At 41.0% G+C, this 18,585-nt stretch overlaps 1 protein-coding gene across 1 annotated transcript in view; it reads left to right on the top strand.

Moving 5' to 3' along the window:
- Positions 1–4,686: 4,686 nt before the first annotated feature.
- The window catches only part of cspg4 (chondroitin sulfate proteoglycan 4), a 71,975-nt gene continuing 58,076 nt past the window's right edge, over positions 4,687–18,585 (top strand). Inside the window, exon 1 of the mRNA XM_034149307.1 lies at positions 4,687–4,779. Coding sequence (XP_034005198.1) covers positions 4,704–4,779 — 76 coding nt within the window. The 5' untranslated portion in view covers positions 4,687–4,703. The remainder of the gene's footprint in view (positions 4,780–18,585) is intronic.

Raw genomic sequence — 18,585 nt, 5'->3', positions numbered from 1 at the left:
TTGTTGAACACAGTTGAGCATTTAGCAGTTTAAGATCAAGATGTATCCCGCAGGGAATGATGGAGACCAAAACAAAATCAAAAACAAAATATCTACTCAAATGAAAGATGTTGCAGCTTGTTTTGGGACCCCCCAAGTGGCCAAAAACATCCAACATTTTTTGTATTAATTTCATTTTTACCACAAGTGTTTTTGTGTAATGATTCCATTAGTGAGTCTTCAAATTGTCCACCAGAAAGATGCACATTCCTAACATGTGTAGAGAGGTAACTTGTTACAGGTTCACAGTAAAATGTAGATATGCCGCTTTGAAAGAGTAGGAAAAGATGTAAACAGGTGTCTCAAGTTTTATAAGGTGGGAAATGCATTCAACATGTTCAAGGCCTAAAGGACACATTTAATATTGAGGTGAGAAGAGTTGAATATACACCAAACCCTGTTGTTGTTGACAATAAAGAACTCCGCAGGACACCTTAAATCAAAGCATTTCAAAGCGTTATTAAGCCCCAAAACATCTCGTGAATTGCATCATCTTGTTTTGATAAAGAGGGGTTTACACACATCTACTTGCATCAGCTGAAGTGCTTACGCTAAAGGGGGCCACTGGTGTTGTGGATTATATAAGACAGCCTGTGTGCTCACATATGGCAGGAGCCCACTCATATCAGTGGGTGACATCCCTCCGGGGCCCTTTAAGCTTCCCCAGGGAGACGAGAGTTTGTCATCGGCGCAAACGGTTGGCTTGAGCTCACAGGGAGCATTTTAATTGTAGCTTGTGTCACGCTGAAATAATCAGGGAAGCCGAGGTTTCCGAAAAGGTTGCCTGCCTGATCGTGTTACAGGCGCCATGTGTTATTTTACAGGTTTCCTTACAGCCACACACACTCATAACCTTTTTGCAGAGTAAAGGGATGATCTGCCCTCTTTCTCAACACATTCATGCCTCCTTAGTGGCTGTTGCCACTGGAGGTGCTGTTGATTCAAAGAAAAAGACATATTCAGATTTAGTTTGAGGGGGAACTTGTTCTCTTCTGCACAGATCAGAGGAGTCAGATGAAAGACATATTCCTGTGTGGATATCATGTTCTCTCCCGATTGAGAAAAAGTATGAAACTTGATATTTTTTATGCATGTGCAAGTTTCTGAGATGAAAATTATCCACTTGTGTTGTCTCATTCTCCTGCTTTGGAAGGGTTTATCATATTTGATGTTCAGCTAATTTGAAGGCAATTTCTGAGGAATTGTCTGTTCAGTTGAAAAGAAAACTAATTGCACTGCATGGGCTGCGCTCAACAGTGAAATACTGCTGCAGCGTTATTCCACACCTGAAAGGAAGTGTTTAGGAAATTCTAATTGTATTCAGCCGTCTGCAAAAACGATAAATAATTTGCCAACTAGCTAACTGTGAGACAGGTGAAATTGAACGTTCAAGCTGTGAGAGTAAACTTGATGTTTAATCTTAGCATCCAACCAGAAAATACAAATCCTAGGGAGAAGTGTGAGCATGTTCATTACGAAAAAGAAATGAAGTAAAAGCCAAGTGGAGAACAGCCAGCGACAGACTCTGTGAGTGCCTCAGATAACTTTAGCTCTTTTGTCGCTGCCCTATCAATAAAGCGGAGATAGTGAACGCAAATGCAACACAAACCGCCTCTCCACGCTAAAGTGTGAGCTTAATTAACTTCTGTAGCAGGTTTGTTGAACAAAAACATAAAGAATAAGACATTGATCAAGGGAAAGGCTTGGAAGATAAAGTGCCAAGAGAGTCGGGCAAGCTGATTAGTCTTTAATTAAAAGTAAAAGGTTTATCCTTGCAGAAGGCAGTGGTAGTCTCAAAAGGCCACTCCAATTACTGAATGAGACGAAAGAAGCCGAGATCTTCTATTCCAGAAGTAGTCAGACTGAGAGAAAGGCGGTGTTGCTTGTTGGATTCAAGGGGTAAAACAGATATATGCGAATGTGTTTGTATGTGTGATGTCACTACAGTGACATCTGGCGTAGGTTTTGTAAGACATTTTTACTTCCGCATAAAAAAAAGACCACCCTCGTGTGACGTCACATCAGGGAGAGCATCCGGTCTAACGTATTAATAAACATGGATCACAATGCTAGTTTTGACACAGAAAAGGTTGAAAATGTATATTCGTATGCATGACGGAGCACAACCTTATAATTATGAGCCTGCTAGGCGTCCAAGAGACCAGGAGCAGCCAAGGATTAGAAGAAATAATGGCCATTGGAGAGAAATGGAGCTGTGGTGTGAGGAGAACCAGTGGGGAACTGGGCAGCTGTCTTGGTGAGTGACCGGCATTAGCTACAGTTAATCATTAACTGATTAACTGATGTGACCGGCGTTAGCTAACATTAACTTAATGTTAGCTAACGTCGGACACATCACAACATTGTAAAGTTAGCTATCATATATCAGGCTATAACTAAAGTAGTATTGATAATATAGTAACGTTACTGGCAGGACTGTTGATACTGATCCACAACAGAAACTAATGCGCAAGAATCAGCCGTATCTCGCGTTACCTAATGCAAGTCCACACTACGTCTTACGGTGCTCTGTACCGGAGCGGAGAGAGAGAGGAGCGAAGGGGGGAGAGAGAGAGAGCAGCGAAAGGGGGAAGAGAGATGTAATACGGTTTCCTGATGAACGTTTTGTTTGATAGGTGCTTGTGTGGGAAATGCCAGCCCTCTGGAGAGAGTATGTGCTGCAGGGGGGTGGATGCACCTCGCACAACGCACCCAGGAACGAAATCTAGCTCCGGTCCTTTTCCTGTTGGGAAACTGTGGACTCGATGTCCTGACAGGCTGGAGTTTGTGCAACCTGCACAAACACAATAGCTCACCATGATTAAAAATTGTGAAATGCAATGTAAAATTACCGAAAAAATACCAGCTCACTAAATCACAACCGCTCAAACCAACTACCAACTACCAACTACCGTGAATTGGGCAGAGAAGAGGCGCTTTCACACCGCAGTACTTTTCCCACTTTAGTTCCGATATAGTTCCGAAATGTCGCGTTCACACCAAAATAATCCGGAACTAAAATTAGTTCATCAGAACCTTTTTTACCCCCTTTTCCGTCCCTGCTAGAGAGCAGGGACTTTCGTGGGAGAAAAAGGTTCCTATTTCTGATTGGCTGGGCAGAATGCAAACCACGCCCCGTAAAACTCCCAAAAGGTTTTGTGAAACCGCCATTTTATTATCCTCGCATTAGCATTATTAGCATTAGCATTAGCCCAGCGCACAAACGCAGAGAGACTAACTTATGGCAACACAAAAGAAAACATGGGAGCGGTGGAGATGAGGAGGTGTCGGCGTTCTGGCGATTTACTCGGAAGGCTTCAGAAGAAGCTGCTGGGAGTTCCAGCAGCGGCTTAATTTGCCTAATCCTCCCCCAGGGACTTATTCCGGTGTGAACGCGGTCATGAGAACTAAAGAGTTCTCATGAACTAAGTTCTGATGAACCTTTGTGGGAAAAGTACTGCGGTGTGAAAGCGCCTATTCACTCAAAAATGCCCTGATGCAGTGAGTCAGAGCACCTCCCACTGGGACCTTTTCTCTTTTGGAAAAGTGATTTTTCTTTGTAATTATTATTCTTTTTCAAAGGCCGCGTTGCAGTACAAACAGAGGGACTCAGATTGTTTTTGTATAAATGTGTACAATGTGTCCATTTTTCTGATGGAAGCACAGAAGTCAGCCTCTCAAAATATGTTTGTTAACAAAACAAATAAAATGTGATTATCATTACCATTTAAATGTCTTGTTTGTTACAACAGCGTAACATTTTAAGTTCAGCTTACTTGAAAATGTTGAGGCAATCGGTTTCCTGATATTATCCCAGTAAAGTGAACTGCTTTGACATGTAAGGTTCACTTTTTATTATGAGTTGTGCTAATTTAACATAACTCAGATCTTTAAGTTGTCTAAACCAACTTTGTATAGTCATCATAAGGAATGATCTTGAGTTGAGTCTACTCAAGTTTACTGTAATTATATAAGTTGCGTGAACTCAGTACTTTTAAGTTGAAACAACTTAAAGATTAATGATTAACTTTACTTGGAAATGTTGAGGCAATCGGTTTCCTAACCTTTTTTAAGTAAAGTCAATTTATTACAATTTACAGTGTAGAGTCATTGCGTGCCTATTGATTTGAACACGATCCGTGTATCCATCATTTCCTGGTCTTCTCTAAAGAAGAGGGACCAATGAAAACGTTGTCATGTTGCCGTTGTTCAGCATGGAAACATTCATTAGCTAACAATGACATTATTGTTCTATTAATATAAAGTGAGGTCAGGTACTCTTTAAAACAGCTGGTAGTTATGGGTACTTTTTACTTAAGTACATTTCGAAGCCCATACTTCTTTACTTTTACTTGAGTAAAGAAGTTACTTCTACTTTTACCAGGTTATTTTTAATCACCAGTATCTGTACTTCTACTTGAGTAAAGGTTGTGTGTAGTTTTTTGCCATCTCTGGATTTTTCAATCTAAAGAAGTCTGTGTGTGTGCTGGAGAGAAAGGGGGGGGTTGTAAGAGGGCGTCTCTCTCATCGTCCCTCCCCAGCCCAGCCCCTTGACATGGAGGAGTATCCTGCAGCAGGTCCCAAAACTGGAAACTCATTCAGTCCCCTTCTGAATGGAGTGTCTTTAACGTGAGAGTGGAGGACTTAACTTTCAGCACGAAAATATGAGAGCCATGCATTCGGTCCTGGTCGGTGCCTTTCTGACCCTGCTGCTCTGCCTCCCCAGCCCCGCTCTAGGAGGTAAGTGCCACTGCAAATCACTCTGTCAGTGTCCTGTTCCCCCCTTCTCCCTTTCTCCCCCTCTGTGAGAGATGCACGCTTCCCCAATGCATAAATCAATGCTTGACACGCTGATGCCTCAAAATTAACTTCAGAGACTTTCACTATAACTTGCACCAGTTGAGCAGAAAGTTAGAGAAAACTCTACATTATGTTTTCTTTATTTGTATCTAGTGCTGTCCACTCTCATAGTCTTTGCACAGTAGTGAAATATTATTTTTTCTTGGAAGAAACTCAATACATCAGAGGAAATGTGTGCCTAACCCTGGTCCAAGGTCTGAGACAACGTCTGTCGGTTTTTCATCCAAAGCTGGGGTTTTTTTCTCCGCCTTTCAGCCTTTGACCTTCTGAGTGTGTCAGAGCTTTTACCTTGAGAATGTTTGCGTTGAATGCGTGTTGCCAAAAGCCAGGAGGTAGAGAAGTTGAAACCCTCTGTGCATAGGAGGTGAGCCGAGGTCCCTGCGCCGGCAGCAATGAATGGCTCTTTCAGAGGGAAGTGCACAGTGGCAGGCAGAGCTGCTCCTTATCCACCCAGAGAGGGGAGATGAAAGTGAGAGCGAGAAAGGGGGCTAGTGAGGGAGTGAGGGAGGCAGTGTGCGTGTTGGAGAGGGGGATGCTGGGAGGCCAAGGCTCATACAATGGACACATAGTGCATGAGTAAATTCAGCCACAGATGTACCTTGCTCAGTATGACTTGATGCAGGAATTCTGCTTCTTAATCTTCCCGAATGTGAGTACAGTTAGTGTTTGGGTGAGGCAAATCCAGTATGTGGATGTGAAGTTTTAAACTGCCATCAAACAGCTTTACCAACTCACCTCCGCGCAAAATTGTACATATGGCGAATTGGCAGCATCAGCCTTGGACTTAGAGCAGCTGTTGAGCTCATTGTCTTCGTCCAGCTGTCAGAACTTCAAACTCACACTGCAAATTCCACTCCAATTAAGTCCAAGGCAAACCTCTCCATGAGTGTCTTATTGGCAGCTAAAGTACAGAAGTGTCTCTTGATCTGAACGGGGTAGCATCGCTTTGTTTCAGTGGCACAGAATCAAAGCTCAGCTGGAGAGCTGGATTCACATCGTCGGCACTGTGATCTGTTCACCACGAGCACTGAAAGTCATCTGCCCTTCTGTTTGCTCATTTTTAGATAAACCCACTGACTGCGTGACGGCGACACCCCCGCTCTAATTTGTTGTACCCCGTGCAAACAGTGTCAGCTGTGGTCGCATTGCATTTGCTGATGACTCACAGAAACTTTTTTGCATATTACAATATCTATGCAAATATACATACAATAGTTAGCATTATAGTTAGGTTGGTGAGATGGTGCAGTACATGTAGGTTCCACATTTCTAAAATTAACTTTTCCTCCATTTCAAATAGCAGAATAAAACTGGAAACCCCAGGTACAATTTCTCCTCATCTTATTATGTGCTGGCACAAACCTCGCTGCCTTAGTGTGAACAGTAGACCCACTGACCATGGAGAACTAATTGCTAATGTTGACCAGATGTACCAAGTCTTTGATTAGATTTTGGCCCCCCTTGGCTCGACAAAATGCCTGCCACCAGCTGTGTGGCGGACTCTTCCTCCAACTCTGTAGAAGGCTTACACGGGGATTCATTTCATTCATTTTCCCTGTGTTTACATCTTCAAATGTCACAGGCCATGCGTCACATGATGTGTAGATGCCTGGGTGTTCAAGTCATTGGCACCTTTCTTCTTACAGTCTGCCACCACGTGATGAATCAAGTAATTCTAATCAAATCATAAACACAGTAAGCCTTCACCTATAATTACATTTTTTCCACACGTTTTTCTTGCAACCTAGCACTTTTGCATGCTTTCACACTTTCATGTTTTGCCACATAATACATAATGCCATAATACTTATTCAGTGCCTTCTTGGGTGCCCTACCAGTGGAGAAAACGTATTTCTGTGCTTTTTAGGGGGCCTTACAGTGGAGAAAACATGATTTAATAATCTCAATGATGCTTCTCCATTGGAGAAAACACGATCCTGTCACTCTAGGGTCCCCTGCCAGTAGAGAAAGAAAGCTTGAATCAGTGCTTTCTATGATGTCCTTCCAGTGGAGAAAACTTGAATCAGTGCTTTCTATGATGCCCTTCCAGTGGAGAAAGCTTGATTTAGCACCTTCTGATGCCCTCCTAGTTGGGAGAAGTTGATTCAGTCCTCTGTAAGGTGACCTTCCAGTACAGAAAACTTGATTCAGCCATATACAGTAGTTTGCTTATAGAAAGCATTTTGTGTGCCAGTGCCCCAACACATTCAACCTGTGCTTTTTTCTTCACCCCTTCCTCTCAGACAGCCTATGTCTGCTTCTGAATAACAGCATACACAAGAGCTTACCAAATCAATACTATACAGTTCTTAGCATAGAATAAGTGGAGGAAATATAACAACACTAAGGTAAAAGATTAAATGTTTCACCGACCTGCTTGTTTAACCTCCTGGTGATCATTGCCCTCAATTCACCATTGCATCTGTGATTGATTCGAACATATTTTGCCTACCAAATGTTTCAGTGAACACCATTTCATCATATCATTGAAAAGGAACATTTTGCCATTAGAACCAAATGTTCCTGTATTCAGCAGCAATGTGACAGGACTTCAAGTGATGCTCACTTTATCACGGTTGAATCTGAAATTGGACATGACATGTTCCTGTTCAGAGTCTTTAAAACTGCCTGCAGCTCTGAATCCCTTCAGCTGCCATCAAGGCTGCTATTTAACTGCCACTTTCCCCAGGTTTGAATTGGCAGGATAGTTATTTCCAAACCATAAATTGCTCTCCAGGACATGCTTTTTGTTGGTTGGCATGGTAATTGAAGTTGTTTTCCTGTTTTGCTATCTGTTGTGTGCCCCACAAAGTTTGAGGTTGTTATGTAAATCTGTTAGAAGGTTCTGTGTTCCTTGGGGAGCCGTGTCCGCCGCCACTCCCCTCTGTTGGTCAAACAGTGTGAAACGTTAATGAGTTCTTTCTCGCCCCATTACCAAGCTTTCTACAAAGCCCCCTGTTTGTTGTTTTTGTTTTGCCTTGTCTTGTTTTCTGGAAATCCATCTATAAAATATGGATTTTCTCAAAAATACAAATATGACCCAACACATGAAGAGACAGGCAAACCACAGAAATGGAGAGAAAACAAAACACTTCCAACTTTTGGCAGAAATAATTATGTGTAAAGCTACCAGATAATGCTAAAAGGGTATTGACTGATTTATCTCAAACCTAATTGAAAAGGCTTATTTTAAATTGTTAAAAAGTGTAAAATAAGTCAAGAATATCTACTCCAAACATTGTCTAATGTTTTTTGTGTGTTGGTGAGTGTTTTAGACATGTCTTGCATCCTGAATGTGTTTGCATTTTCAATTGCAAGGCTTAACGATGGAATTTGCATCCCAAGACTGCATATGAGCCTGCTATCTCCCCTAGAGTATAATGTCGCCATGGTAACAAGAAAAAATAAATATGAAATTTGGCTTGGCTTTGTGAAATGTCTGTACACAAGGCCTCCTTGTGCTCCTTGAGAGTTGGCAGGGGAAATGGTGTGACTACAAGTGTCTGCACAGAAGATTAATAAATTCAATATTTGCATTGGGAAATTGATGAGATTAGAGTTCAGCTGGTTGTGCTGGTCCCACCATACTTGCCAACCCTCCCGATTTTCGCGGGAGACTCCCTATTTCATAACCCTCTCCCGGGTCATATTTCTCCCGCATTTCTCCCGATTTCTGACAAAATCAGATTTACCCTGGACTGTTTCCACTCGGACTTTAATACAGCTACACCATTGTTTGGTTTCCATGGTAGCGCGTCTCTTTAGTAGCGCACGCAACTGAAAGTCTGAGAGGGTGAAGAAGATAGTCACAGTAAACAGAACAAGAATCGACAACTCCACCCTCTGCTCACTCCTTTCCTGGATACAGGTCCAGCCCACACATATGCTCCATGGTGCTACAGGTATTGCACTTACAACTACAATAAGCATGTTAATGTTAATCGAAAACAGCTCCGGCGATCCACTAGCAATCCCCCCCCCCCCCCCCCCCCCCCCCCCGCAGTGGTTTTGAAATGCTCCCGATTTCTGAGGTCTCAAGGTTGGCAAGTATGGGTCCCACACACACTTGGTGACCCTCTCCTCACCTCTTAGTTTAAACACCACGCAATGTTAGGACAGAGAAAAAATGGGACATTTGGAGAAAATCCAAACAAGAAAATCAGAGTGTTTATACAAATGCAGAGCAGAATGCGCGGCACCTTGACTGCTTTCTGTCTTTGGAAATACCTAAAAAAGTGCCTAAAAATCCTACCAAAAAGTAGTCTCTTTAGAGTCATGAAACATTTCTCAGGAGAGAGTTTTGGATATTAAATTAAATCACTTAGGTGCAAGAACCTCCAACACAGACCTTTACACAAAAAATGAATCTAATCAACTGATTGAATGTCATATACCTTTCATGGTCAAAAAGGAGCAAGAAGAAGAACATCTGTATGATGGTATTAGTAAACTGTAACAAACTCTTTAGTGGTTTTTTGAAAGATCATACACTTTGATTGCTCAGCTTTAAAACAACTTCATTTCTTTTAAAACGTGCAATGTAGTCATTCTTGTAGTCAGTAAGACATCTTGCTCATTGAGAGTCTCCTCCTGTTGGCATCATGAAAATAAGACTCTTACAACTTCTCTGAGCAAGGAAGACAATCAATATTGATAACACTTCTAATATGATATAACCTCCCTTACTTCTGGCTGCCTGGTCTCTATCCTGCCACTTTCAGAGAGAAAGTTTCAGTGAGTCATGGTTTATTAACTGTTTTTGGGGGAATCTGGCCCCCGGCAAACATCATTGTGAGAATCTAAACTTAGCTGTATGAGCAACCTGCCTCACCCCGCTCCTTTCCTCTCTATAACTTCATCTTGTTACAGGTAGATTTTTTTATATCTGTCCTGCAGCAACAGGGTGGGCAGCATGTCTGCCCGGTGATTACATCGGCGTTCCAATAATGGAAATGCGAGAGGTTTGACTCTTGTAACAGCAATAACTCCCGTTGAGGTGTCCTTGAACAAGACATTATGCCATAGCTGCCCTTTCACAGCGAGCTGCTGTGTTAAGGTAAGCATGCCAGCTACATTTAAAATGCTAAAGACTGCCTTCATGACCATTTAATCACACATGTAAACTACAGCTAGTTAAAGGATCATTCTGGTTAATGTTGATTTGGGTCGTGTTCGTCATGTTATTATAACGTATTCACAACAGTAACAGCGGAGATTTGAAACACAGAGCAATACCTACGGAAAGATCAAAACACGCCATAAAAAGTGATATGGTTGATCAACGTTAAACTTCTAAATCAGTCTTTGGTGGCTGTTTACAAGAGAATGGTTTTTAATATTACTAATCATCTTTCTCTACTTAATGAGTTTGGCTAACCTTAGGGCAAGGCTATGACCAACCAGGCATGCCCGGGGTCTTCAGACTCCCAGGATTCCCAAAGGATCCAGGTTCACTGTGTGGTTATTACTTTGTGGTAATGTGATCGTTTGTTAGTAATGCATGCACCCTGAAACCACAATACAATAACTTTTATATTATGTATCCTCAGAGGACTTTTTAAAGTGGACCAAATAGTTACAAAAAATGGTTTTAATGCCATTAGTATTTAGGTTTGTATTTCAGCTAGAATAACACAACTTGTTTGCTTGATTAAATCCCCATAACGTAATTATGAATACAAATGAGTCCATACAGAGTAAAAGAGGAATGTGCAGAAATTCAACACCAAAAGTTACTTAGCATGGCATCTGGATTCTAGCTGTATTATGAGATCAAACAACAAATCCATTTGTCTTCAAGTAATGCATTTGTGTCCAAACCAACATTGTTCAGATCAATCCACGTCCTGTCAAGAGCTAGGTTTTGGTTTCGTGTGAGACGACTGATCAGAAAAACGACAGCAGGCCGTTAGAGAGTTTAGCGTGGATGCTGCAATAGCATCAGTCAAATCCAAACTGGAGACATTCTTAGAGAAAAGAGAAAAGTATGAAACTGACAGCTTTTCTTGATTTTGTTTTGATCTTCCAACTGGGGGTAATAGACAAATGGTTCATCAAATCATCTGCCAAGTATTGTTTGAAAGTGCCAGCCAATTTCCAACAACAACTTGTTTAATAGTTATATTTACTAAACCTTCTGGTGCATCAGGTTGGGTCCCATCAGCACATCTTCAGCCCAAGGCCCCATACATTGTTAATCTGGCTCTGCCCACGGGTTTCTTTAAAGCCAGTTCGATCATCTGACTCTTCACGTTTTTTCAAGCCACCCAGATCTTAACAGTTAACTAGAAGAGTCCAATGTTGTAAACTACACAAGTAAGTATTCGTATTAAATCACAAGAATCGTTTAAAGCAGAAGATTTATTTGATGAAGCTATCCAGTTTTTCTTCACATTTTACAGATGTGCCAGAAGCAAAAAACCTTTGAAATAAGAGAGAAACTCTGCCTTCCTTCTGAATGTGTGATTGGCGTTGCTTTCAAATTGACTGAGGATTGATTGACTTCAAAAGCACATAATAGCACAGTTTCTTCTCATTGGGATGCAAGAACAGTCAAAAAGACATGACTTGTCCCTCTCCTTGAGGACTCAATAGTCCCCTGGCAGATGATCTCTCCCACATTGCTCTCTTTGAGGTTGCTGGCTGTCAGCGGCAGGCTGCACGGATTATATTTTAGGGCCCTGATCTGCTTAGGGCGGGCAGACGGCCCACACACAGACCTCATTTAGCCCTGGGTGTGTACACAAAAGAGTTTCTGTACATAAACACAGCTCCAGATTCTCTGCTTAGGTGGAGGGTCAAAGGCCATCTCATGGTGTGCTCCCATGTTGTTTTAACCCTTTGCACGTCAATCAGATAAGTGAGTGAAAGGGGGTTTCACAGCAATTTAGTGACGAATGATACACTGAAGTTTCAGGTCTGTTACGGCAATTTGGGGATTTCAAATGTTGTTGTTAAACTGTGATTGCCTTGTCGCCGTGCAATCATAGGTAATTTTAAGGACACGGTATTATACAGCAGCAGAAGCATGGGGTTAGAATTGCATGGAAATACAGGAAAATAGTCAACATTTACATAAGAGGACTGCAATGTAAAAATAAAAATTTTAAATGTCTTGGAAAGTGGCATTCTGACATAAATGACTCTCTCCACATGTATTAATACTTTGAGTTTTACAATAACAGGTCATGGGCAAGCCAGGTTTTATTAATGTTTTTTTGTGTTGGATCCATTTAATAGAATATAAAAATGTTACAGATATATTTAGCAGACTTTACAAAGAGTGGACATGTTATAGAAATATTTATGCTTGTAATACTTCTCACTATGATATTTGCTTACCATTTTTATGTTCCAACAGTACCATGCATATTTGTAGCAAGAATGATCTAGCAATCTTCATCAGTATAGTTTAGCGTGTTATAGCCTGTTAACATTTGTTAAAAAGCACTTGATCTAAAGTACAGCTGAACTTTGAATCCAACAGTGGACAAAGAAAAAGTTATTGGAACGAAAAGTCCTGAAAATGATGTGCCTTTGGCCAAAAGCTTGACATACTCGGAAATCTGGAAAGTTTATTAGATTTGGCTCATGATGTTTTTGAGGATAGTGGCTCTTTGTAGCAGGCAACAGGATATGGATTAGATGAGATTAATGTCAATTACTGAACATAATAACAGTAAACATGTTAAAATAATAATAAAACAAACAGACAGTGGTACAGAAGATAGAAGACAAGACCATCTAAGGATACCTGTAGGACGACAATGGGGCAGAGATCTGAAGGAACGTGAGTCTGACCCCGAGTAAGACGGGTTTAAATTCTTCACACACTGCAGCAACTAAACTGTGCGTGTTTATTTTCGATAAGAGCTGTTGGGGAGTTTAGTGCCCAAAATGAAAACTCTAGAGAAAATTCTCATCATCACAAAACTGCCAAGTTTTCAATAAGCAGGAATTATGCATGACCAGATGTCTCGATATGAATGTCCTCTATGGGTTTTTTCTTTTTACATTTTTTTTTGGGAGAATCTGGTTTATCATTTTCTGTATGAAAAGAGAGAAATGTGCTATTCTGGCTATCATTGTTTCTCTTATCCATTTTAAGTAAATTAAAAGGAAAAAACAAAACGTCTTCTCACCCTAAAGGGCTGTTATGGAATTAATTGACCCCTTAAGATCATCTTTCAAGATCTCCTCTTCCTGTTTATCATGAGTGTTATCCTGGTATTATCACTAGATTTTGTTATCGCACATCATCATATGATATAAACTAATGCCTAAATCAGATTGAGGAACAATGCTTGCTTTGTTGAACGCTCTGCATCGCATGTAGCTCACATGCTCTGATCAGTGGAATCAAACCAATGTGGCCAATGCGGTAACAAAAGGCTGCTCGCACTGGAAAAGCAGTGTGCATCATGGGAAATGTTTCCAGTGTTGGGCTGACTCATCTGAGACGTGTTAGGAAAAGCCTGAGCTTTCCACTCAGACATCTGGAGAGGGCTTGGTCAGTTAGCAGCGAGCCAAACCTGGAAGCTTTCATCAAATTGTCCCGCCGCTTCTCTTGCCTAATATAGACAAAACAACTGCGGTGAAAGACTGCCAGGGTGCCGCAATTACTGCGAGACCGGTTTGTTATCAGATGTGTTTTATGTTTGTTCTCTCAGCAACCCTCAGACTCCTGGGGAATTCTGTTTAGAAAGTAGCATATACAGTAAGCCACCCACAGCAGGGACTCCAATACATCAAATGAAACAAGAGCCAAAATGGAAAACATATTTAATATTAATGTTCTATATTGCATTTTACATGTGTTGGGTTATAATCTACATAGCACTATCCAGCAGGGACATAAGCTGACACGTAAACATGACTCACTTTTTTTTAAATATACTGTAGAGAAATCCACTGTGAGTGCAGGGACTCCCTCCAACTCAGACGGTGTATGACTCATGAGCACCAGGCCGCTGTGTTGAATCATGGGACATCTGACTCCAAACTATTAGTTTATTTCTGTAGTTCGAAAACGACTTTTCTCCAAGACTAGGCGAATGAGTTTTAATCTCCTAGATAAACCTTTCTACTTGCATTTAGTCAGACATGTTGACACTCTAACCAAGTTGAGCTGGCAAACACTTAAAACATGATGAATAACTTTCCAAAGAAATTGACCTGCATAATCATACTGTCATTTTCTCTCTCAATCAAAACAGAAACAAGAAACCGTTTTGTGGCATCCATTGCCGTGATTACAATCAGATTTTCCTGAAGCTGAATAATCACAGTTAAATCATCCTGTTAAAATGTACATGTTATCAAATGTGGTTGATAGAAATATGCCTTATAACGCAATAAAAAGTCAATTAAACTAGATCGCTAATGCATGCGCAAAGGACCTTCCACTATACGATTACGGATATTGAAAATGGTACACATCTAAACAAAATAAGTAATCGTTTTTAGAACTTTTACGATTCTACACCCAATCGTTTTTATCTCAAATGAGGATACTTTCGAGCTAAAAATGAATTTGCAGATCCCCCTTTCATATTTATCCAAATAGCTAACCTCCTGCTCTGCCACTTCCACAACATGGCAGCGGGACTCTGCAGTTATGAGAGCTACTTTTCACAGCATGCTGACATCAATTCAGATCTGCGCCAACTTCCATCCTGTTCAGAATCTTCATCGGCATCGCAGAGGGATCATGAAGTGTTCTGAGTAATTTCACACCAGACGGCCTCATTACAGGCTGGGTTCAGACAGAATCAAGGGGGCCGGGAGCGTGCAGATGACAGTCTGGAATAGCTCGCTCCAGATAAATATAGCCAGACTGGAGAACCAACAAAAGACTAGGTTGCTTCACATGTAGCTGACGAAAGAGGGGAAGGGGGGAGGAAAGGGGATCCAGGGTGGGGCATTTGTGGGTGTGTGTGTTTGGTCTGTGCTGCGGTTCACACAGATCCCAGTGTTAGGGAGGCCGAGAAAATGTCGTCATCTTGCTGGTTATGAAGGCTTAAAATAACCGTAGGAAAAGATGTGTCCCATGAAGATTGGTTTGACTGACTGTACGGCCGCCTGCAGTAGCATGAAGCTCAGAACAGCTGCACAGTGGAGCTGAGAGTCACCGCCAAGCCAGACAACCAAGCCCCTTGTGCAATCATGTGTTGAATCTTTCACACATGGAGTACCAAAACAGATGCTCAAAAGTTCTTGCTAGTATCATGCAATATTCTGAAGTGAGCACAGACTCCGATTATGTACTGTGGGCAACAATTACATGATAACTAAATGTTTCCTCCTCTTCTAAGATGATATCATGTGCTGTATGTCTCATTCAATATTAAATCCATTAATAATTTAACCCATGAAGAACAGTGTTGGTGGAGAGAAGCAAAACCTAGCCAGTGAAGAACTGATGGGAAACACACTATTGAGGTGCACAAGCAGACAGTAGAGAAATATTTGGACATTGTGGAACGTACATTTCCTATCTTCTGCACATAAACTATCTTGCAGAAGAGAAACAAGATTAGGAGGGAAAAGAATCTCTGAGCAACTGGCAACAACAGCTGAAGTCAACAATGAGCCAAACCAGAAGAAAAGCAGAAGAAAGGAGTGATGTGTGCATGCTGAAAGTAGTTTTGTGGCCAACTATGAAGTGTGATGTATCATATTGTGCCTGACTGGGCCATGGGAATAGGCTCTGGGGAATTTAAGGATTCGGCGCAGGGAAGCTGACCACGCGTGACCCCGGAGCATCCTGTCACTCTAAAGCCAACAACGCATTCCCAAGCTTCTCTTTTGACAAATCCCGATTGTAAAAGTGATCCCAAAGGAGACAGTGTAGGTGTTTTGAACATTGTTGACTTCGGTGTAGATTTATTGCAATGCTCTCAGATGTTTGGAGCCATTTCCACAACAAGAGATCCTATTTCTTCTTTGCAAACCAATGACACACATGGACTGTCCAGGTATTCCAATTTGACAGAAATGTGGTCCAACCCTGGTTTAATAACCTCCAGAGGCTGTATGGCTAATTCACAGTGTGAGAGATCATTTTTGCTACACACAAAAGTACCAATAAGCCTAAGGAGTCTAAAGGGGAAACATTGTACATGCTTGTTCTTGCTGCCTGATTCTCTAACGCAAATTAATTTAAAAGAAAAGGAGCATTCACCTGGTGCTTGTTTATCCTCTTTCCATTACACGCTTAAACTGTTCTTAGATGTGTAAAACAAAAAAAAGTGAAATGTGTCATATAATCAGAAGGCCATTTAGTCAAATTGTATTCAGGGGAAAGTCTTGTGGCATCCAATAAAGGACTTAAATACTTTAAAATTATACCTCGGGTGTTAAACTCACATTTAAACTCACTGGTTTCCATCTGTGAAAGTCCATACTCAAAGTCATAAGACCATGTGCTATTTCCACTTCAGCCAGTGAGTACAGGTGAAAGCTAGGATCCTTTATCAGCATCAGTCTCAAATGAGAGATATAAGTAAAGAATCTGATTTAAGTTATGACTCAATGGAGACTAGATGGATGGGAAGGCAAGTTTAAAGAGGGTGGGCCTGAATCTTTAATCGCAGGCTTATACTTTACTGTAGCAGACGGTGAAATAGAAATATCTTATCCCTGGAAAGTGTGGTCCAAACTCTAAGATAGGAATATTTCCCTATTATTAGATGTAATTCCAATTTAAAAAAAAGTTTTAGAACCACAACGATAAGCTAAACCTATGTTGTCTACTTTACAACCAGACATTATCAAACGAGACAGCAGATCACTTTGTTGAGTGTTGGTGGATGTTAACATCTGATCAAATCTGAATTATGAGAGAGACATTTCGGTACCACTTTACAATAAGACTACCCTTATAAAGGGTTTACGAATAGTTTGTAATTCATTTATTAATTAGGTTGTGAACACTTTATAAATCATTAATAAGCTTTTATAAGACATGAGATAAACAGGGCACCTGTGACCGGTTGCTTGCCAAATAGAGAGCCCACATGTATCTGTCCTGCTAAGCCTTATATTGGCTACCTAGCTTACTTCGTCTTCTTCATCAGCCAGCATCCTTGGTATCTGTTGCTCACTGAGTTGATTCTCGCTAAGTAGCCAATATAAGGCTTAGTCATCTTGCCAAATAGTGAGCCTGTGTTGATGTATGAAAACTATGTTAGAACTGGTTTATAAATGGTTCTTAATGATTAATAAAGTGTTTACAACCTAATTCATAGCCTAATTATAAACCCTTTATGCATCCTTTATAAGGGTAGTCTTATTGTAAAGTGGTACCGACATTTCTATCTCTGAGTGAGTAAAGATTTGCCTTTGGTAAGTTGTCGTTTTCTGTATCTTGGTGGAACTCTGACTTGCTGTTGTTGCATCCTTGCATCATTCAACTTGCAGCTACTTTCGAGCACACATATTTTCCTGGAATAAACTGGGTTCACTGCCCTGATGAACTGTGGATTTCATATCCAGATCCAGACCTAAGTGTACATAGTTTTAAAATAAATAAATATTAAAGCTTGTGTGTGTATTTCTGCTTTTACATGTCAAAACAAAAATAGCCAGGATTGCAATTATCCCGGTACTTAGCATGAGAACATTCAAGAGTAGGGCTGAATAGAAGATCATTGATTAGTGTGTAATCATGGATGTCCTTATTAGAGGCAGTGCAATCTAAACACAAACAGGACCACTTCAGGCTGCCATTGCTGCTTGTAGCATAAAACAAATTACAGCCTGAGCTTGTTGTAACCTTCCCCTCTCCTCTAATGGGAAACCTTCAGCCTCTTTCATAACTGACTGACTTTTCGAACATACTCTTCTGATCAGCCAAATCTGCCTCACCAAAAAAGTCTTCTCAATGTTTCACTAGGAATGCCCCTTCCTCACTATAGCACTGCAGAAGACATGACATCTATAGTGTTGTGCTGAAAGGTACATTCCAGCACACATTGAAATAAAAACATTGTTTCGCTGGTGTCTGGAAATGTGAAATAGTGCATTACCGCCAGGGAATGTCCAGCCGTTACCTGACATCTGTCTCCGTGTGCAGACCAGCATTCCTGAGTGGAATCAGTTTGGGAGCTGATGCTGCGATCAGCTCTGCAGTACTTTCAAGTGGAAATGAAATGTAAAACAGCTGCATAGAAGTGAGTGTGAGTTAGGATTTTGATGTAGCTTTTAGAGTTTTTAGTTTCACACTTGAACTGATGTTTCTGTTTCTGAATGTCAATTACCCTGTGTTGATTGGAGGGTGATTCAGATCACCTGTTGGATCCTAATTAATAACTGGAGGCAGCTTGTTGCTTTTTCCTTCTTGGCCAATCAGGGTGTGGCGCGAGAGAGGTAGAAAATAGAAAAACCTTATTATGATAAAAGAGGTATTTTTTCATTTTGCAGGTGTGTTGGGAGATGTGCTTCTCCAGGTTGACATTTTGTATTTAAACGTGGTTGGGAACATGTTCTCAGTACCGTGACACTTATTACTACACGGCTGTTTTACTGTATAAAACATGTGGATTCTTCTTGGTGGTTTACACGAGGAGTTACTATCAGATTTACAATTCATTCACAGACTATAATGCTTTCACCATGTCCAAGACCTCTCAGACATCTTTTTAAATTCAAGTCATAAACTACTGCTGGTGGTCTCCGTTTGAACTC

This window comes from Trematomus bernacchii, unplaced genomic scaffold, assembly GCF_902827165.1.
Source record: "Trematomus bernacchii unplaced genomic scaffold, fTreBer1.1, whole genome shotgun sequence".
Taxonomy (NCBI): Eukaryota; Metazoa; Chordata; class Actinopteri; order Perciformes; family Nototheniidae; genus Trematomus; species Trematomus bernacchii.
Note: the sequence above shows the minus strand (reverse complement) of the source record. Positions and strands in the feature narration are given on the sequence as shown.